General features: G+C 32.5%; 3 protein-coding genes across 4 annotated transcripts; 1 reads left to right on the top strand and 2 right to left on the bottom strand.

The window, feature by feature from the left end:
• Nucleotides 1-692: 692 nt before the first annotated feature.
• On the bottom strand, nucleotides 693-7,756 carry LOC109816453 (DEK domain-containing chromatin-associated protein 1). 2 transcript variants are annotated; one of them, XM_020381481.3, is made up of 11 exons: nucleotides 7,228-7,756; nucleotides 7,065-7,098; nucleotides 5,900-5,979; nucleotides 5,692-5,751; nucleotides 5,392-5,502; nucleotides 5,223-5,303; nucleotides 4,757-4,828; nucleotides 1,733-2,153; nucleotides 1,377-1,474; nucleotides 1,266-1,296; nucleotides 693-1,179 (listed from the first exon to the last, which is right to left on the bottom strand). In XM_020381481.3, the coding sequence occupies exons 1-11, from the start codon at nucleotides 7,558-7,560 to the stop codon at nucleotides 1,040-1,042; spliced, it is 1,461 nt and encodes a 486-aa protein (XP_020237070.1). In that variant the 5' UTR covers nucleotides 7,561-7,756; the 3' UTR covers nucleotides 693-1,039. The 2 variants fall into 2 exon arrangements, with proteins under 2 accessions (XP_020237070.1, XP_020237069.1); XM_020381480.3 differs by having other exon boundaries at nucleotides 1,733-2,159; nucleotides 7,228-7,754.
• A 6,475-nt stretch (nucleotides 7,757-14,231) lies between these two features.
• On the top strand, nucleotides 14,232-18,737 carry RMI1 (recQ-mediated instability protein (DUF1767)). Its single transcript, XM_020381482.3, has 8 exons — nucleotides 14,232-14,733; nucleotides 14,820-14,990; nucleotides 15,652-15,797; nucleotides 15,990-16,123; nucleotides 16,256-17,004; nucleotides 17,374-17,484; nucleotides 17,568-17,696; nucleotides 17,840-18,737. Exons 1-8 carry the CDS (start codon nucleotides 14,341-14,343, stop codon nucleotides 18,008-18,010), a joined length of 2,004 nt encoding a protein of 667 aa, XP_020237071.1. The 5' UTR covers nucleotides 14,232-14,340; the 3' UTR covers nucleotides 18,011-18,737.
• Nucleotides 18,738-18,918: 181 nt separating this feature from the next.
• LOC109816455 (11-beta-hydroxysteroid dehydrogenase A) lies at nucleotides 18,919-20,685 on the bottom strand. Its single transcript, XM_020381484.3, has 6 exons — nucleotides 20,417-20,685; nucleotides 20,115-20,307; nucleotides 19,946-20,031; nucleotides 19,705-19,836; nucleotides 19,444-19,608; nucleotides 18,919-19,366 (listed from the first exon to the last, which is right to left on the bottom strand). Exons 1-6 carry the CDS (start codon nucleotides 20,597-20,599, stop codon nucleotides 19,082-19,084), a joined length of 1,044 nt encoding a protein of 347 aa, XP_020237073.1. The 5' UTR covers nucleotides 20,600-20,685; the 3' UTR covers nucleotides 18,919-19,081.
• Nucleotides 20,686-22,497: the final 1,812 nt, after the last annotated feature.

Below are 22,497 nucleotides of genomic sequence, written 5' to 3'. Positions count from 1 at the left end.
TATTTTAACTATTTTTATTAGTTTTGAGAAATAAATTATATATTTTTTATATATAAAAGATCAGACGAAGTATTTCATAAATTTAAAAATGAAAATTTTGAATTACTGTCTTAAATGGATATGGACTATATGACTACATAGAAATAATATTATTCTCAAAGTTGAAGCGAATTCTGATTGTGCTGGAAATCATCACATTAGATCTTGGTTTAAAAATGAAGGACTTCACTAATACATAATGATTGTTTTTAAAAGTGAAGGACTTCACTAACACAGGATGATAAACAAGGTTAATTTTTTTCAAAAAGAAATACTTGAAAATTCCTAAAAGGAAAAATACCTTTAAAAACTAAATATTGAAAATTGCAGAAAAAGGTTAGCATTTCTGTCGCCTAGCAGCATCCTCATCACCTAACAGGCATTTCGAGTATTCTTGTAATTATATTATAAAATTATTTTAATGTTAATGAACTTATTTTATTATTTTATTATAATTGATGAAATTATTAAATGTCTTATTGAATATTTATACCATTATTAGTAGTCGTATAACAGGCAAAATCTTTTATAATCAAATATAACCTTTATGGTTTATCTTTGATATAACATCTACCAGAAATTAACTAGGAAAGCCATCACAATGCGAAACAATCTTAACTTTCTAAGATTCATAATCTTAAAAATTAAAAAAATAAAAAATAAAAAGATTCATAATCTATTTCTAGCTATTAAAACAAATACATGCTGAGCAATATTGTTTAGAGCCAGGTTAATGAACCTATTCAGTATAATAAATAAAATTAAGGTCACTCAATAATAGAGAGAAACGGAATAAATCTAATACAAAATACAACCATGTTGAGAATACCTACCATGGAAAAGGGTCACAACTCAAACAACATATCCATTGAAGCCTATTATATTATCGAAAGAGATGGCTGTAACAAGAATCATGGTGAGAAAATCTAGCTGTGAAGTGAACCATATGCATCTAATTTCTGCACGGGCCTAAGATTATTTACCCAACTAAATTCTACAATCACACATCATCTTCTGCATCATCATCCCCAACATTTTCCGCTTCCTCCCCATCATCATCAGACATGCTATTAATTACATCTGTAATTATATCCTTCACCTCTGCTTTTCTATGCATCAAATCCAAGTCAAAGTGGGCACCTGCCAACATTTCAATACAAATGAGCTGAGTTCACCAAAATCATTTACCATCTTTTGGGGGGAGAATGTAGTGGAACAGTTCGTACCTAGTTGTCTGAGGATGTCAGATAAAGTTGCCTGCATCAAGGAATATACAAAAATAAAAAACCATACGATGTTAAAAAAGATACATGAAATGGCACAAAAACACAACTTGCCTTATTGAAATCTACTTCCTTCAAAATATCAACAACCACTTGATGCATCTCCTTCCTACTAGGTTCTGCTTTTGCTTTCTCACTACTTTTACCTTTGCCTGCCATTAACATAAGAATGGAATGGTAAGCAAAAAAAGGAGGAAACACAGGCATACTTGATAACAAAACTCAGTACTGTAAAATTGACAGATTTTGAGTAACTTGTCCAAACATAACACGGTTGAGTTTCCAGGCACAACTCGAGCAAAACTGATCGTATGAAAGAAAAATAATTTGAGTGACTAGCAAATCATGGCAACTGGCATTAGATTAAGTAGCACAAATGATATCATCAATAGCAATGAGAAAGACCCAACCTTGATCCTTAACTAAAGCCTTAGGAGACTTGTCAGTTTGCTTTTTGTTTGCAACCTTCCCTTTAGAGTTCTGGTCTTCCCTTGAAGTTTTCTGTTTCTTGGAAGCAGATTGCTTGGGCTTAATAGTATTGTCAGTAACAACCTTTTTTGAAGTAGATTTTTTAGCAGTTTTTTCATTGCTCTTGGCTTCCTTTACTGACGTGGTTTGATCATCTTTCAAAGTCTTTTTTGAAGTACGTTTTTGAGCCTTTTGATTATCTTCCTCGTTCTCTGACTTGCTTTCCTCATGATCACTTTCACTTTTTGGCACTGAAACATCATCTTCCTGAGAATCAACTTCTGCATCTGAAGGTTCAGATATATCATCATCTGAAACATCAGAAGACTGCTTTCGCTTTTTCCCAACTTGTGAAGTTTGCTTCTGCTTCTAAAGTCAAATGAGAAACATAAGTGATAAAACAGAAGAAAAATAAATTAACCCTGCCATAATTAATGCTTTTGCAGAATGAGATAATTTACATCCCAAAGGGGGAGAGAAAACTGAACCATGAAATTTTAGGAGCCACAAATGACAAAACACAGTAACTAATAATCTGAAAAAACAGCATTTTTTTTCTAGGAATATCGAACAATATCTTCTCAGTAAAAGATTCAAATATTATATTTAACCAAGGATTACTTTTAACTTTTACATTTACAAGGAACTTCAGAGGAAAAAATCAAAGGACAACCCAGGTGAAAACAGCTGGAACACCTTCCAGGCTGAGTTACAAAAAATAACTTCAAAACCAAATATATTAACAAGGATTATTTTTAACTTTTACATTTACAAGGAACACCAGGGGAAAATGTTAGGAACCAAGAATTAGGAAAGATAAAGAAAAGAAAGATTTTATTGAATATGTTGAAAAGAACAAAAAATAGGAGAGAAATATCTCCTCCAAGGGTTTCCCCTTCACAAAGGATTTCTCCTTTCACAAAGAGCTAATGCTCAATTTACAAATGTGAACAAATCTGAATCTTACCCTCTACCAAGTAACCTCCTATTTATAGATGTGATGGGCCTAGCCCATGATATCTTTCTAACTAATAACTATTCTAATTCCCTTTATTCTATATCCTAACAATACCACCCCCTTGAAAATCAACCTTGTCCTCAAGGTTGGAATCTGAAAACCAAAAAAAAATGACATCAAAACACGCTATAGTTGGGACTAAAGTGAAACAACACCCCAAAAAAACTACTTTTTCATAGGTTTGGGCAATTGGACCCACTTTGTAGAATTCCAAATCTACCCCTTCCTCTTTCTCATCCTCTAGAGCCAAATCACTTACTCTAGCAGAATGTGTCTCTTTGTTGTCTACCCATGATGGGTCAGCAACGACCCCTTTTGCCACTGCATACAAACCCGTGTCTGGCGGCTTCGGTGGTAGTGGAGATGAGGGTGGACTTCGTATAACTTGAATCACAATTGTTGCCTTCGTACTTTCCTTTTGCCTAGGCTCCATTATCCTATTGTCATCCATAGATGCAACGATGTTTAATGATGAAGGCTCGCCTAGAAAGTGGTCTTCCCCACCACATATAATGTTGTTCTTGATTATTGAAACTTCTTTATTTCTGTTTTCTAACTTCAAGAATTGCAACAGGTTACTGTTACACCTTAGACTGCTACCCTTCATGTTAATTCTCTGTTCTATGCTTCCATCAAAGGTGGCTAACTCCACTTGTTTTTCCCAAGAATGCACCAGGTCACCTCTGCAATCTGACTCACTGCCTTTGGTATTTTCTGCATGTTTCTTGAATCTGTCCAGAACTGGGTTGCTGGTGCCAATGTCTTCTGTCAAGTCCTATTTTTTGCAATAGGTGATCAAGATCCTCCTGCAACTTATCTTTTTTCCCCAAGTTTTGTTGTGCTCTCATTAATGAGTTTCTTGATCTCTGAAACCTCATTGAGTCTCTTCTTAATCTCAGATTTCTCGCCACCAAGATTCTTGATCTTCAAACTTTCTTTGTCCCTTTTCTTTTCTTGCTTCAAGAATCTTTTGATCAATGATGTCGAGAATGACTCCCAATCAGAATCTGGGTTCTTTTGGCTCCAAAAGTAGAACCACCTCATTGCTACTCCTTCCATGCTCATGAAAGCATATTGCAACTTGTGGAAAGAATGAATTTCTTGCACTTCAAAGAATTCCTCAGCCTTAGCAATCCACCCCAATGGGTTTGTACCCACAAAGACTGGCAGCTACCCCTTGGCCCAAATATGTGCTTCCTCCATCTCTAGTAACACTGGCTCTCCCTCGAAGATTCGGCAGGTTGGACCAATTGTTAGGAACCAAGAATTAGGAAAGATAAAGAAAAGAAAGATTTTATTGAATATGTTGAAAAGAACAAAAAATAGGAGAGAAATATCTCCTCCAAGGGTTTCCCCTTCACAAAGGGTTTCTCCTTTCACAAAGAGCTAATGCTCAATTTACAAATGTGAACAAATCTGAATCTTCCCCTCTACCAAGTAACCTCCTATAGATGTGATGGGCCTAGCCCATGATATCTTTCTAACTAATAACTATTCTAATTCCCTTTATTCTATATCCTAACAGAAAAGGTCAAAGGATGACTCAGGTGAAAACAGTTGGAACATCTTCTTGGCCAAATTACAAAACTTCAGAACCAAATTAACATTAACATTAACAGTAGACCTGTTAACATGCTAATATCTGAAAAATCTATATTTTAAGTTCATAACCACATGGTAATTTCACATCCAGTTCATAGGGATAGGATCACACAAACATTACTGAAATAATCATATTAAAACCTAATAAAAGATAAAGTCTAACACTAACATACCAATAGCAATTATTTGGAAATGATACTGAACCATCACCATAAATCAGATTACCACATGCTACATGAAAAATCAAACATTTGTTGCCATGGTTTGATGAAAGAGATTGCAAGCAAATGATAAAGTATAACATATATGCAGCAAGCCAGAATGAATTTCTAGTTTGACAACACACCTTGGCAGTTGTTTCTGATCCTTCCCCAGAAGATTTGCGTGGTTTTTCCTTTATGGCTCGCTTTTTACCTTTCTGTAACATAGAACCAAGCTTCAAAAAACTAGCACCAATAAAATAAGTTTAATTTAAACAGTATAGCTATACAAGTCAGGACTCAAAAAACCAGCTATTTTATTGATTCAAATGTTAAATTATAAATCATAACGAGATTGCATGTTAAATATTGCAAAATTTGGGCAAAATAAGCCTTCAATCATATGGTTAATTTTCTTGAATTCGGAAAGTCCATAATTTATTAATTTTAAGATATTTGGTTGAAGTAAACAATTTCAAAATGACATGAAAGTGTACTATCTGAGAGGTAAGCGTGGATAGACTGAGTCACAACTTGACTGAGTCACAACTTACCCCCAATATTAATTTATCCTTATCCTTATACAATGATATAAATAATAAAATGGAAAACCTTTTCCTTATTAGCAAGCAGAACATCAGTTGTAGCATGTGGGGACTCCAAAAATTCCAACAACTTTGCAGACAGTTCCTCCTGAAATGTCACATTAATAACATTTCTTCATAAATATAAAGTCGTTGATTCCATGCAAGGGTGGAAAAAATATCTGATCAACACATACCTTCTTCATACTGGCCTTATTTATTGGAATATTAAGCAAAGTGCAAAAGTCCACCAACTTTTCTTTCACACATTTGTCAAGTTTCTCCCTTATCTTCGCCCTTTGTTTTTCCTGCCAAGAATTATAAAACCATAGTATATGCAGGTTGATTACAGCCTCAGGCATTCAAACTTTTAAGACAACATGCACATTTAACAAAAATAAATAAATAAACTAAATATTAACACAAAATCCATTAAGATTCATTGCATAGTTACAAATAAAAGACGGGCAGTATTACAATATATAATGCAACTATACCTCATTTTCAGTCCACACATAGCCAGAAAACAGTCCTATATTTTTCTTTAGATTGTGTGCCTACACAAAAATCATGCCACTTACATTCAATAAACAGCAAGAATTAGAGTGTTCATCCACCCTAAATTAACAATAACAGGAAAAAAAATGATGAAACATGTAAAAAAAATAACACAAAACCATCCAAGGAACTAAGTTAGTCAGTCACCTTTCCTTTCCTCCCAAATAATATACTATGAAGTGTACGCAGGTTGTCATCAGTTTTTCTCTTTGATAACTTGAAAGCCACTGGAAAAAGTTTAAAAGAAAATAACATGACTAAAAACACTGCTTTAGAGAAACAAAACATTAAAGCTCTAAAGTGAACTATCAATTTGAAAATCTGCAAAGCTTAGTTTCAAACACCAAGGGAGTGAATCCAATAACAGAAAAGCAAAGCGCAATCCATCACTCTTCACAATTCACATGTTTAGAATAGTGTTTAAAGAAAAATTGCCAACAAAAACAGCCAGCACAGAACACCCAAACTTAGCAATGGACCAAACACCTGAAACACATTTCTTTGAAAATATGGAATATTATCTTCATAAAATTTGAAGACATGACTTTCCAGAGAAAAAATTTTCACTACCATCTAGCACTTTGAGGTCAAATCCAACAAGCAGATTATGTCAAAAGGCCACTACACTAATACTACATTGGATTTAATTTTCCATTTAAAAACATCTTCAATAAACAAGGAGAATATCCCTGATAGGTTGGAATACATTTACACATTACAAACTTCTGCGGAAATCAAAAGGCATGAAGTTTAACTTCAAAAACGAGACCAACAACGCAAGATACATCTGAGAATGAACCCTTGCACTTAAGCCTGTTCCTAGTGAAAATTGTTACTTCAAACATTACAACGAGTCCAGGCATAGTTTAATAACCCAAGTAATTCCTATCATAGTCACGCTATATCACTGGAACATTTTATTATTGTATTTTCCCCCTGAATATCAAGTTTTATGTTGCAAATTGATGTAAAATAGTGAGAATTCTAGCTCTTCTAGTTATCTTCACCCATTACCAACAGTGACCACTCTCCTGCCTGGCTTTCCTTAAGATGCTAAAACCACCTAGCATCTCTTCTTTAACCAGAAATATTCCATGAGAAAACTTTAGCATGTGAAACCCCAAACCTAATCCCACAACGCCTAGACAACCATTCACAATTACTTTATCTACTAATTCAAAGCGGTTTTTTTAATGGATCAACAATTCAAAACGGCATTGGAATCGCAAACAACAACATTAAGAGATAGAACAAGGCATCAATAAGATCACGAGATTTCTTCACAAATCCACGCAACAATAACAGGCCTTACCATTTGGAATGTCCTTGAGCTGCGTACCGCTTCCCTGAAATCCAAAGAGATTCACACGATCAAATCCAACACCAACACGTGTTTAATCAATTCGCCACAGCGGAGAAACAAAACAGAGAATCTCGGAAAATAAAACACGTGAATTATACTACATTAAACGAACCTTTTCAATTGAGAGAGCTTTGAAAGTAGAATATCCAGGAAACTTATCGGGCGAAGAAACAGTGTACCTCTCCACCGTTTTCCTCTCCCTAGTTGGTCTCTCACTGACTGGCGTGGTGAAACCGCTTTCTTTCGTTGACTTGTTTGACTTCACTTTGACACGGTCCTCGGTCTCTTCTTCTTCCTCTTCCTCTTCCTCTTCCTCTTCATTCTTCTCTTCTTCTGTCTGATCCATTTCTTCTTCGGCTTTGTTGTCTTGCTCGGTGTGGTTGTCTTGAGCCTGGGGTTCTTCTTCGGCGTGAGGCTTCTCGTTTTCTAGGGTTTCAGAAGACATGGTTGCGACTTGCGAGAGAGGGGGAAATGAATTGAGAAGAGAGGAGAGGAGGCTTAGTTATGAGAGTGATTGTGATTGGAAGAGAGAAAGAGAGGGAAACGTCAAATGAAAATGAAAATGGAGGGAACGAAACGAGATGAAGCGCGCTCATGACAAGTCTTTCAAATTTTATGCCAATTTTCTGAGCGCTTCCTTCACCATTTTTTACTCCGCTCCCGGCAAAATCTTAAAATTAACTATTAAAAAAAATTAAAGGTTATTATAAGAACAAATATTATTTTTAAATATCAAAGTAGTACTCTCTCTAAAATATTATATGTTTTTTTTATTTATAACAAGAATATTGGAATTAGTAAAATTTAGTGTACATAATTAATTTTTTTAATATGTAAAATCTATTTTTTTTACTTATAATAAAAAATAAAGATAGTATATTATAATTGCTTGTATGTGTGGATGTGTGAAAACAAAAAATGATTAAATAGATGATGTCATCCCAATATTGATTCATTTAGCGCGATGGTATATACATAGCATTCTCTAAATTATAATAGACTACGCAAAATAATATTGTTACCTTTAAAGGATAATGATCTTATGTTATAACATTTTCAGACATACTAACGTCGATAATCTTTAAAAGTCTTGTAACATTACTTTTACTCTTGATATCAATTCTCTTTGTAATATATGACATTTATTAAGACTTATAATCATGTAAATCAGTTAGTCTACTTTTTATATGCTCAATTACTTTGATATTAAAAAAAATTAATTTAATAAAAAATATATCTTCTAATAATTTTTTATTTTAAATAACTAATAAAAAATAAATTAAATAAATAAAAATCATAGTTAGGAAAGGAAAAAAAATGTCATGATAAACATGTTTTTTTTATCGATATAACTTAGACAAACAAATTATTTTGTTATATTACTTTTTTATTGTAAATATAGACAAACAAAAGATTTTTGTTATATTATTCTTCTTTTTAATTATTGTTATCTTATCTTTGATACATGTGTCCAAATACCCTTTTTGCAAGTCCAATATTTGCACAAACTTTGTTTAAATAGTCACATCCTTATACTCGTATGTATTCAAACTTTTAACAAAATGTTTTTATCATGTTATAATATTCTAAATATCTTTACATTAAATGAAAAGTAAGTTTTCTAATATCCAGATACAATCTTTAATCAAAAGTTATACATGTCTATATTAATGTCAAAATTAAGTAATAAAAAAAAGGAATTAATGCTAACGTTTTTTTTTAGTAAAAAATATACGGTATACAGTTGAGCAAACATTTTCTCTCGAGTGAGAAACAAATTTTTCATTGTCATAACATGAATATTTCCTCATGCATTTAATGAAAAAAGTCAAAACGAGAACAACAATACCAAAATTCATCAATGAATACTTCAAGATTTTAATATAAATTCAAGTCAAAAAAACAACCAAAGGAGAAGGCGAACTTAAAAGAAGTGTATTAGAATAAAATTTTAAAGGACTTTTTAAATTGAAAAAAGTTATGTGTGAATTTTATAGAATTTTTATGATTTTTAATACTTTAAAGAATTTTGTAAGACTTTAAATTATAATTTTAATAAATTTTGTAATAGTTTTAAGTTAATATTTAATGAATTATGTGAGATTTTGTGAGATTTGTAGAATTTCGTGGATTTTTTACATATGATAAGAGTTTAAGATTTTTTTTCATACATTTAAATTTAAAAAAAGTCAAAGACAAAAATAATATAAAAAAATAATAATGTATGAATAAATAATAATAATAATAATAATAATTCGTAATATATGTCCTCCTAAATAGCATTATTATTATTTCTACATTTAGATATTTAAACATTCAATTATTCAATTAAAAAAATGTTATATGGTGTAGACAAATATCTCAAACTTAACAATTAAATGTGCTAATTAACTATGGTAAAGACTTTTAATTTCATGATATTAATTTCAGCTTTCACCTTTTCTTTTTCTTGACACATGTTTAGGGATGGCAATAGGGTTTTAAATTTAGAAAAAAAATATTTAATAATTTTATTTGTTTATTTATATTTTTAATAATATATATATATATGAATTTTTTCTTATATTATACAAATAAATAGATTGACCTATCAGGTCTAACAAACTTTTCTATAAGTTTAAGTCTGACATTTTTTAAAAGCCTAAACCTAGCCTTTTTATTAAACAAGTTAGGCGAGACCAAGCTTTAAAGAGGACAAGTCATATGCCCCTATTTAAGGTCTGGCTTATTCTCATCCTTGCGCATGTTATAAAAAAAAAAAATTAAGCGTTTTCTGTATTATATATCTGAGGAATAAACTCAGTTAAATAGAATAAAATAAAGTAAGTCAATTAAAGAGAACGGATAAAAAAATAGAACAAGTCAATAGCTTTGTCATTTATATACTGAAGTTTCACCAAATAGGGGAATGGAATGGGAACAGTAGTACAATATTATATATGAGTAGTAGTGCAGTATTATTAGCAGAGAAAAAAAAAGGAAAAGACAAGAGCATAGAAAAAATAAATAAAAAACTTACTTGAAAATTCTTGAAGCACTTAAAAAATCACTTCAAATAATCCTTCAAAATCTGCTAGGTTTGGATGAGATTATTTTATGAATTTTGTATTTATAGATACTACTGAAAAATCCTTCAAAATCTCTATAATACAACAATTCTTTGAAATCTTTTATATTTTTTAATACCAATTAAATATTTTTAAGTTGTAAAAAGTCTCAAATAAATACCAATGAATTTTAATAAACTTTTTGAAAAAAAATTTAAAATCCAAATTGAATACCACTATATTGTTTTTAAGTAACATAAAATCCTAATTAAATACCAATGAACTTTTTTACTTAAAAAAATCTTATAAAATCTTATAAAATCCTAAACCAATACACCCCCCTAAATGTTGAAACTTTGTTGGAACACTTTCTCATAATCCTCTCAAGAACGTGTTCCTATTCATCCATTTGGTGATCACTTTATACAAACTTAAATAGTTTTGTCCTTTTCCTGACAAAGTTATTTTTTATATTGTGCTTGAAATATGTTTGATAGTGAAAGCTTGGAAAGGCTAAGTGAAAAGGGATATTTAGGTTAGGTAAACTTGAGATAAGTTTACTTAGGTGTTTTGCCAAAATTTAGAATTTGTAACCGTGTTGACTCATATAACCCTTTGAGTTTGAAAGTACCTAAATGTACTTTAGATCAAGTAAACAAATATAAAACTTAACTATATGTTATTTTATTTTTCTCCTTTTATGCATTATTTTAAGAATATTTTGTAACTTATATTCATTTGCTTGTGAAAAAGGTTTTAATAATTTTGCATACACACATTTAACCCCCTTTTTGTGTGTTGTCTTTTTTTTTAGTTGGTATCAAAATGCAATTACTTTGAGTTATCGAGGGATGTTTATGATAACAGGTGTGCCCAGTTACAATGGATAAAGGAAACTAGGGTATACTTGTTACATTTAGTTGATTGTACTATCTTTGTTGACAAAAGTTCTACACATGTCAATGTTTCATTTTTTAGTTTATTTTTTTATTTTTTACCTTTAGGGTTGCAAAGGTTATGCATGGGATACAACTATGTTGACATGCATATACCACAAGTTGTTTGAAAGTTATTTGTCTAGCACTAGGCCACTGACTAGTTACATGACCTTGTTCCAAGTAAATAATTTTGTTCAAACTTTGTTAGTTGTTATTTCTCACATGTTGGTTTGACGAGTCATGTTTATAGTTATAGTAATGCAAATTCACGATCGAGTCGTTGGAATGACATTACTAATTGTCACGTACTAAAGGTGACTAAATGACCTCTTCACATATGATCTTAGTTGGACATTGTACGATGACCAATGTATGAAATGATTGTTTCAAGTCATTTCTTTATTTTCTAGTAACCTCAAATGAGGACCCATGATGTACTTACATTTGCTAAATAGTGTTTTGTGTAGTCATATGTATATTCAAATAATTCCTCTACCAATTTATGAGATACAATATGTACATACTGTTTTTAAGGTTGACCTAACATATTTTTGGACCTAAAACAAATTTTAATATAAGGCCTTTATAATTTCAATAAAAGTAATGAAAATTGGGTCTTTATAACAAATAAAATAGTTTTTTTTTGCCAACAATGTTCAAATTTTATTTATAACAAAAAACACCCTAATTACTATTATGTTGAATCAACTAATAGTAGAAATAATATAAATACTAATATTACATGTTTTTAAGAGACCTAAAGTAAGGGTTTGTTTTGCTTTATGGTTGGACAAACCGTGAATACTCTAGCTAAAATGGACAAGAGGTGGTTACACTACAAACCACTTAACTAGCGCATGAGTGGTGTACCCTCCATTATTGTTACATGGTACATAAAATAAGACTAGATGACCTCTCACCCATACTTGATATCATTGTCTGAGGAACAACCACCTAAAGTTCCACATGCACTTGTGCATAAATCCAAGACAGATGTCACATCACCCAATGTTAAATCAAAAGACTATTTTGGATCTCCCAAACTTTTGAGTTTTAATATTAACAACTAGTAAGTTTTTCCTAAGTGAAAATGTTATTGCAAAATATAAATCAAGTGAAGTATGAGACGCAAAATGTTTGACAAACAATGTGTCATCATACAAAGTATACAATCTAACTTCACAAAGTATTTAATGCACATCACCTATAATGACTTACGACTACTTGTTGTATGTCTAACTGATTATTTAATAGACCAACCTAAGAAAACTCTTTGAAACTCGCAAATCTGTTAAAGAGAATGAAGTTATACTTTAACCGAGAATTAAGGACAAATGTATCACTGAAATTGCATAAAAAGTCAATGCATAACTCGTTCCTTGTTGACAATCCTTACAAATAGTCCATTTGGTGAGTTAATAAGTAATTTTTTGATAAGTTAAGAAGTGACAATTTGGTGAAACATTTAATGCATCAACAAATACTTCTTACCTTAAGAAATCTACAACAAAGACAAATGAAACAAGTTTGTGAGAAACCCTTAAAGTTTTGCAACATTCATCTTCATTTAGGCTTATTATATAATAAACTTAATGATTAGAAAGATTTTTTTTTTTAAGAATTAACGAAGATAACTATTGTACAAATTATCATTCATTATTTTTGTGAAGATTTATGTTTCTAATTGCTTGTATCACGTATTGTTTACAAGACAAAACAACATCTATAAAATTTGACCTATATATTTATCTGTAAGAAAAAAACTTGTTTGAGCTTAAAGAGATTTTACTCTAAAAGAATACTTGTTTGAAACTAAAAAGACTTGTTTGGGTAGGCTATTTGAAGAGACAATTCAAATAACATGTGAGTTTTAACCAAAAGTAACTTGTGAAATGAATACTTATATTTTATTTAAGATAATGAAACTTAATCCGATTAAATTGAGAATTAAATATAATTTTGATGGTTGAAACTAATTAATATAAAAATATTATATTTTATCTATCTTTTCTTTAACATTCTTTCCTGTTAGCGTCACTATTTTATCACTTAAAAAATACAAATTTGTGATTCACACTATTTAAATCCTATTCCAATGCCTAATTTTTTCTTCACATCCGATATTGTTATATTAATAATCAAGAGATATCTCGGGCTGTAGTAAGATACTAACTTTATGATACTATTATACCTTCCCAATTTTCATATTGAGGCTATTTTTATGTTTAACTTTATAATGTTTGTTGTTTACGGATTGAAAAATAGTGTACCGTCAATTGCAATGTGCATGGATATTAGGAAGGGAAACATAATCGCATAAGTGAAGGAATAACAGTAAACAACTTATAATATTGCAAGTGATGTAATATTAACATTGATATTAGTTATAAATAAAAAATTATTATTTTTAATTATAAGTAATAATTATTAATTTTTAAAGTTATTTTAAGATATAATTATTATACCTAATTTATTATCACTCTAATTTTTATGTAATTATTTATAATTAATATTAGATATAACAATTACTTAAAATAAAATTTAAATTACAGTAAATTTAACCAAAACATAATGAACTTAATTACTTTTATTGATTTTGATAATCTGTCTTATATCTATAATATTAATAAAAAATGGTATGTATTTTTGATGTACACATTTTATTAATCATTTTGTCTCTTAAGTCTTAAAACATTAATTTTCTTCCATATTTTTTTTATTAGTTTTTTTTTTTCTATTTCTTTAAAAAATTAATTTTCAAACTCTTCATATCTACTAATCGTTAATCAATAACACATTTAACTTCAATTATATTTATAATTTGTTTTTAAATAAAATACACACAAAATAACTTTTTTACTCTGATTATAAAAAATATATTTGAATATTTTGTTATAAATATCAAGTAGTAAAAGATTAGTCACCGTTATTAGCGTGACTAATTTTGGAGTCAACTATCCCACTTTTTGAGGTGTCTCCAATATAACGAGGAGAACTGCTATCGATGGTAGATATTTCATGAACGAAAAAAGAAAGTAGTAAAAATATATATATATATATATATATATATATATATATATATATATGAAATGGCAATTAAAAATATTATTTTATCCGTAAGACTAAAGAATAATTGGGGAAGTATTCCATGCGCGCTGTAGATTGTATTACCCCGTTCGTTCCCTCCTCTTCTCATTCTGAAAACAGAAAAGGGAAGAGAGCCACCGCACATTTTTGAAAATGCCCGTTCGCCGCCTCAGGCTCGATTCCGACTCCGACGAAGAACAACAACATCCACTTCAGCCACGTCCCGTCGAAATCTCCGACGACGACGATGACGACTTCATCGACGTCGCCGATAGCCTCTCTCCTCCCTCTCCCGCCTCCGCCTGTCCAATCTCCGACCACCTCCGCCGCCTCGGACTGTCCCTCAGGCGTGACTGGCTCGCTTCCTGCCTTCTCCAACTCCAATCCTCCGTCGCCGCCTTCCAACGCCTCGACGCCGCCGCCAAAGCCAAGCTCTGCTTCGAGCACTTTCTCTTCGCCGACATGAACTCCTGCGGCGCCGGTGTACTCCCTCCCGACGTCGATTCCATGCACCTTCGGCTTCTCCCCGGTCCCTACGTGTTGCAGGTGCGCCTCACATGCTTTGCTTTCTTCATACCTAATTACACGAAGACTCGCGCATTTTCACCGTAATGTTCGATTTACTGTGGCAGGTTGATGAAGTTATCAACATCTGTTGTCCTCTGCGAGGCAGATATGAAGCGGCACCTGCTGGACTCAAAAGGTGCCTCAAGTTGTCTATGACTGATGGCGTTCAGAGAGTCTTTGGAATGGAGTATAGGCCTATCAAAGCTCTTGAAGTTTGTGCATCTTCTGGTTCAAAGGTTTCTCTGGTGGTGCCATCACCTTTTTTATTTTTTATTTTTAAATCTGGATGTTTTATAAACTATACTCCTTTGGATGTAATTCCTTTTTGGGAATTTAGTGTTTCTGTTGTATTCTTAGTTTTTCTTGTTTTTTGTGGCCTTCTCTTGGTTTATCGCTTCAACGTGCTATCCATGTGATAATAAACTCTCAATTTCATCCCTAACTATTGAGAAATTTTTTGGTAGTCCAGAAGTATCAAGTGGTTATGGTTTCAATCAATCTCTACTAACATGTGTTTAAGTTTTTTCAATTTAAAGATAAAAATAGCATTTTTCATATAATGGAGAGATTCCCATGATATTCATTAGAGACTATGGTCTAGAATCACCAATAATTTATCCTGAAGTATTACTCTCTCCCAAACGATCCTTTAAATATTGAAAAATCTTTAAAGATGGTCCTTAAACCTTAGTAAATATATATATATATCAACTTGGACTAAATTGACGAATATTCAACACTTGGGAGATTGCTTATATAGTTTTATTACTTTAGGGGTTACTAAGGAGAGTGAGTAATACTAGGAGGGTGGGTAATGCTTGGGGGACTAAATTGGTGGTTTATTCTTTGGTTATATTTCTTGTCAGTGAAGTTGAGAGATTTATATGATACTTGTAGGTTGTCATCTCTAATGTACATGTGCGTCGCGGACTTCTGATGCTGGTCCCTGAAACCATTGTAATTTTGGGGGGATTGGTTGAGCAGCTGGATGCAGCTCGAAAACGGTTGGTTGAAGAAATAAATAAACCACCTAGGGGGAAAAGGTACAAATATTTGCAATAGGGTTACTTGGAATATAATGTGCAATGGAAGTTGTATGATATTTTAATGTGGAAGCTGCGTCGGAGCAGACTTTCTTGTTGTTTCTACGTTTCTTGCTGGCTTATACTGTTACGATGTGATTTTACTGCATATAGGTAAACCTTGATTGGTTAATCTTTACTATCTTCGTGCAGAACCAAAAACGGAGTGCTTCCTCCTTTAGCAACTAGAGCTACTCTTGCTGCATGGCCTTCAGGTGGAGTTGATGATCTTGGGCGCAGTGGCTTCATGCCACACGGTTCACATTCTGTCCAGGAAAACAATCAAGGTACATTCTTTTGTTACAGATAAAAGTAGGTATATGTGTGGATGGGAGTGTGCATATATGATGTAGACAATCTCCATATTATTTTTCCGGATTTTGTTCTTATCTGTTCTTCATGTATGCGTTTCACCACAGGTGCTAGCCTGAGCATGTCTGGCACTGGTAACAGCTTAACAACTGAAGATACTGTGTCCATGGGTGCACAAAATACTGCTTCTAATTCTATACTCCACATGGCATCCAATGCTGAGGCCATAAATATGAATATGCGTAGGGATAGTAATCCTGTTTCCCGTGTGAGTCCGATGGCTAACCAGCTCTCTTCTGTCATCTCAAAGGCTGAGGAGATGCATATAGATGCTGCTAACCTCACCAGGGAAACTTCTGTTGACAATCACACTTCTCACATGGATTCAAATGTTGCAGCAGCACATATGGACTCTGTTCATATAGCAAGAGAAAGTTATGCAGCTACCGAGTGCACTCCCATTGTTGAAAATGTTGAGACAGACAGGGATAGAACTCATGTAGCAACTGATAGTGCTCGTCTGAGAAGATCCTCCCCCGCCTTTTTAAATGTTGCAGCGACACATAAGGACACTGTTCATATAACAAGAGAAAGTTCTGTGGTTATGGAGTGCTCTCCCATTGTTGAAAATGTTGACACAGACAGGGATAGAACTCATCTAGCTACAGATACTGCTCATCCAAGAAGATCCTCCCCCACCATTTTAAACACTAGCGATGTCGACATGGTTGATGCCAGTGACCATCCACTCATTATGTCTGGAGACCAAGAGGTTCCTTTCACATACTTAGCTAGTTTGTCTGCCAAGTTGGCTGCAATGAAGGAGGGAGCTCCTTTTGTTCGGGGTAAAATCAAGGTAAAATGATAAAACTATCTACTGTTTCTTTCTTTGAGCAGTGATTTTTACCTCTTATGCACGTGTCAGTATTTGAGTTGCTTTTATTGACTCTTCAGCCAATATGAGTAGCTGATATAATCGAGCATGCAACCAACATGCTTACTACGATATTATTGTCAGACGTTTCTTTCCTCTTTTAAATTACTACCTTATCGTTTGAGATTTGAATTCCAGCCATTCGTTGCTAACTTGATATTCTATAGTGAAATTGGTTCTTGGATAGAATTTTCCTTGGAGCATGTCATAATTCTACCAACTGATGTTTACGTAGTAATTTTTTGCAATCTTATATTTTTCTCTATGTGTACATCATTTTTTATTTTGTAGTGCTTTTTGACTGGTGTAAAAGGATTCCAGTATAAGAAAAGGGCAACTTACGAGCTTCAGGCATATGTAGACGATGGTAGCCTTATTTCTGAAATCCTCATTGATCATGATGTGAGTTTGCTCTAGAATTTAAGCTTTTGCACGGTCTTTATTTTTTTACTGTACTATGTTGATCAATGAAAAAAAAACATTAGGTGGTACAGAAAGGAATTGGTTATTCTCCTATGGAGGTAACCGCCGCTCTTTCTTCTCATGACACGAAAATTGTCCAACAAATGAAGGATACAATGCGTAAATTTCAAGCTTTTTTAGCGAACTTTGAGGTAATATAAATTCTCTCGCTGTAGACATAAGGGAATCTGACAGCTTACTGCAAGTTGTATGCAGTTAGCCATGAAAATTGGCTACAAATTATTAATTGTTTTTTCATTCTGTTAACTATCATCTTCATGCTTTTTTTTTCTAGGGAATAATACTTGTGGAATTAAATAAAAAATCTTCCCTTCCCCTTGCACTAGAGATGAGTCAAGGCTGTCCTCAATCTGATGCATGGTTACTTCTGAGAAGGCTGAAGTCTCTTCACCCTCCACAAGTTCAAGAACATTTTTCTTCGGATCCAATTGAATTATCCCCATAAGCATCAGAGTTACCTATCCAAGATGAAAATAGTACCGTTCTTCGTACTTCACCAAAATCCTCGAATTCCAACACCCTAGCATATCAAAGATGACTTAGAAATATGAGATTATGAGGTAGCATTTGATGCTGGACCAACTTTTATGCTGCCATCTCGCCCTGAGATGAATGTTTAAACGACTAGAGATGTAAGATATATTGTACTGCTCCGGAGAAAAGTCGACAAAAATGTATGGTTTTCATTTTCATGAAAAAAAGGAATTACCGTTGATCCAAGTTAGCAGAAAAAGAAAGGTGATTGATGGACCTTAAATGGCATTGCCCTACATTGGAAAAAAATAATCAATTGCTCTTGGGAAAAGGAGGAATGAAAGGTTGCCTGATATATACTACAGCTGAGGCATGAATTGGCCTTGCATCTTTCATTGTTCTCGGTGTTCCCACTGGAGGTTTATTTGTCGGATGAGATGTATATTTTCATCTTAGGATGCATTGTAGTTCATGAATGCGTATAATTTTTTGTTTTTGCAATTAGAATTGTAAATTTTCTGACGGTGATTTTAGCTTTGCTAATGTTAGTCCAAGCGGTTTTGTCAAGTTTACTGGCATTTTCATTATCAATGTAGCTCTTATATATTGTAGCAATGTAGCGAGCAAAATAGCCACAAGTGTATATATCTGGAAACAGCTCTGAAGATTAAAAGCAATTGTTTGCATTGCTAATTTTAGTCCAAGTGGTTTCGTCAGGTTTACTGACATTTTTATCATCAATGTAGCTCTTATATATTGTAGCAATGTAGCGAGTAGAATAGTCACAAGTGTATATCCCTGGAAACATCTCTGAAGATTAAAAGCAATTGTTTGCACCTCTCCTGTAGTGTCAAATACTCGTTCAGTTTGGGAGTAGTATTTGATAACAAAATAAAAGTAAATAAGAATTTCTTGAACGAGTGTCAAAATGAAACAGGTGACAGTTGATCTCCTTCAAGAATCAAGACTTAAAGCCTTGGAGGGAATCTTGTCTATTATTTCCTTATTAATATTAATTTCAACGGCACTTTACCACTGATGTTTAGTTGGGTTTGAGATTGGGATTTCTCACTGACTTGGGATACAGATATTTCTTTAAGCTTGTTACATCAAGGAGTTTCTTGCTAACTGTATCCCTCTCCGAAGAACCCGACACTAGTGACATGCGACTAACAAATTCTAACAAGTCAGGGCATAATGTCTTCCAATAGAACATTGTACTAAACCATGCTGGCTCCGTCAAATGCGAATCCCCGCGGCATGCGCTTTTCACGATTGCTTTGGCGGCCTCTGTGACTGATCTTACGGGCATCAAACTCACTTGAATCTGTTGCCAAAATGACCAAATGAATAAATAAATAAAAATTGCATCCAAGTTCTGTCACAAAAGTAAAGCTATCTTACATCTCTCATTTGTTGATCTAAAACCATCTTGCCTTCTTTTGATAGGACTTTCCCTTGCGACATTTCTGACCCAATCAGCCCTGGAGTGACTATAGTTATACCAATGTCGTTTCCCAATTCAGATCTCAGAGTCTCATATAAGCTGATAACTGCTGCTTTGCTCGCCTAGAGAAATAAGAAAAGGTATAAACTGGTTATTTACAGAGAAAAATATCATTACAGAAGCTTAAATTAGCTTGTTGATGAGGTCTCGTCTGTTACATTGTAGATGGCCATCCTTGGAACAGGCAACCATCCAGTACAGGAAGCTATTGCTATGATCTTGCCTTTGCTTTTTCTGAGGTGGGGGATTGAAAAGTAAGTGCCATATGCAGAACCCCAGAAGTTAATGTCCTGTTAAATCGACATTGTTTTAATCTAAATATAAGGTGGACGTAAATGTTCATAATTTATTCCTCTTAAGCTGCTGCAGAGAATTGTTAAAAGTAGATAGTTTCATTACCATTACAGGAGTAAAATTAGTGATATCAGGGGTTTTTTCGAACAAGCCGAGAAGACCTACTCCTGCATTGTTCACCAGATGATCCACTACAAAGGAATGTCACAATTGACCATCTCTTCTCATAAACATATCAAAATCAAATAATAATCGCGAAAAAAGAAAAACCTACATTGTCCAAAGTGTTTGATTGTTGATTCAACAAATCGTTTACAATCTTGAGCATTTGAAACATCTGCAGGAATGATGATCACATCAGGGGATCCATGCAATTTGGCATTGCTAGCAACCTCCTTGAGTCGATTCTCTCTTCTTGCAACAAGTGCTAGACGCGCTCCTCTTCTGGCATACTCATATGCTAGATGCTTTCAGAAGCAAATCAAAAAGGAAAACACAAAAAGAAACCAATTCCACAAGGTCAATTACAAGAATTAATAATGGTTGAAACTTAAATAGTTAAAAACGTGAAACAACTTCGCCTATGCCAGAAGAGGCTCCAGTGATTAGTATCACTTTTCCTGCAACGTTTTCACTAAACACCGATCTTACGATGAAGTGGAGAATCTTGAAAACCAGGTAACACGGAAAAATGATGAGCAGCAAAACCATGTTTACAGGGTGACATACAATGTTAAAGGTTTCATGAATGAAAACCATGGTTTGAATTGAGTTCTCTCTAAAAGAAAAGAAAATGCGAGAAAGATCAAAAAGACACAGAAAATACTCTACATTACTTTGACATTAATTTTGCATGGAGTAGAAACAACACGTAGCACTTTTGTCTTCGGAATCTGGATACGTGTTAGTGTTGTTCAACTCAATAAAGTAATAAATCAAACTTTGTATAAAGTTACTTTATATAAAATTAAATGCTAAATTAATAATTATCATATATATTATTTCTTATTTTATATAAAAAGTTATATAAATTTTAACGTATATCAACCTCTTTTTCTACTGAAATATTTGTACTTCTCACAACAAGAATAAGATATAAATATTTTTTTTAAAGAATAAAATTACTTTTATTTATTTATTAAATGTTTACTATCTGTGAGTGAATGTACATTAAGATATATAAGTGTACATGAATTGTCACTCTAACAAAAAAATATTCATATTTTTTATTTTTATGACATTGTATATATTTATTTTAAAATCTAAAATTTAATAATATTGAATAAATCATTTTTTTATTATGAAAATTAAAAAAATAACTCATGATAACATATTTAAAAATAAATTTATTGATTTTTAAAAAACTATGTTTATTAACCTAATTAATATAGTTAATGTAAAATAGACTTTTAAATAGATTAATATTAGACTTTTAAAAAGGTCAGATCGAACTTATAAAAAAATTTATAATAAATAATAGGTCAGACTTAAGTTTTAATTTTGTAAATCAGACTTGACCTATATATTCAAAGTGTAACGACCCGCCTAGTCACTACACTTATTACATTACAATAAAAATTAAGTAGAAACATAAGCATCAAACATGTGCTTAGGATATTATGCAACAAGTAGGTAAATCTCATGCAAGTAATCATATAAGTAAGGAATAAAATGATTATTCTTGAACATATATACATATTTCATACAAAAGAAGTAATTATTGTGTACAAAATAAACCTAGTCACTGGTTAAGCTTCTATACAAGACCTCATTATCTTAAGAGAGCAACATCCAAAAAAGAGTCATCTCCAGTGTGATTCACTATCGAACAATACCACTTGACCTATTAATTATGTCTTGCTTCCATATCAAATATGACCATAACAGTCCCAAACCACAAGGAAAAATATATGGTAAGCATGTGATACAAAAGTATCGCATACAACATCCAACATAAACAACTTAAAATGAACATCATTCATTATATCATATCATATCTTGTCATACAACTTAAAGTATCCAAACACCTGTACAACTTAAATAATTTCATCACAATATCAAATAATATTTCACTCACAATTATCGTTTTATAGCAGCCTATATATCTTTACACCTTCAACTTAGCAACTTTCAATAAACTCATATACATATCAGTAGACAACATTAACATTTCTATCATTAACACATCAGAAACAATGTAGAACAACATAAAAACTCATTAACTATCATTCACCTCAACATCTTCAACAAAACAACATAATCTACAAACATATAAATACAATTGATGTGTCACGCAAATCAATTATGGAAATCTTTTACAATTGAGGTGAAGAGTTTAAGTGACTTGACCCTACCAAATCACAATGGTTGGTATAAAATGAAAAACAACGTCTGACACTATGGCCATAAACATTGGTTGACATTAGGGCTAAAAACAACGGCTAGTATAAGGCTAGAAACAACGAATAACATAAGCTAGATTAATTTATCAAGTTTTATCACTTAAACTAGGAAGTATGATACTATGTTAAGGTAGAACGGTTTGAGTATAAGCCTACCACGATATTAGCTTGCAACACTTAACTTCCTATGGGACTAACCCACCGACTATCACAACCCTTAAATACTCGATTAGGGATTAAGTCCTTGACTTCATA

Source organism: Cajanus cajan, chromosome 2 (assembly GCF_000230855.2).
Source record: "Cajanus cajan strain Asha chromosome 2, NIPB_CcT2T_4, whole genome shotgun sequence".
Taxonomy (NCBI): domain Eukaryota; kingdom Viridiplantae; phylum Streptophyta; class Magnoliopsida; order Fabales; family Fabaceae; genus Cajanus; species Cajanus cajan.
This window is presented reverse-complemented; position numbering and strand designations above follow the sequence as displayed.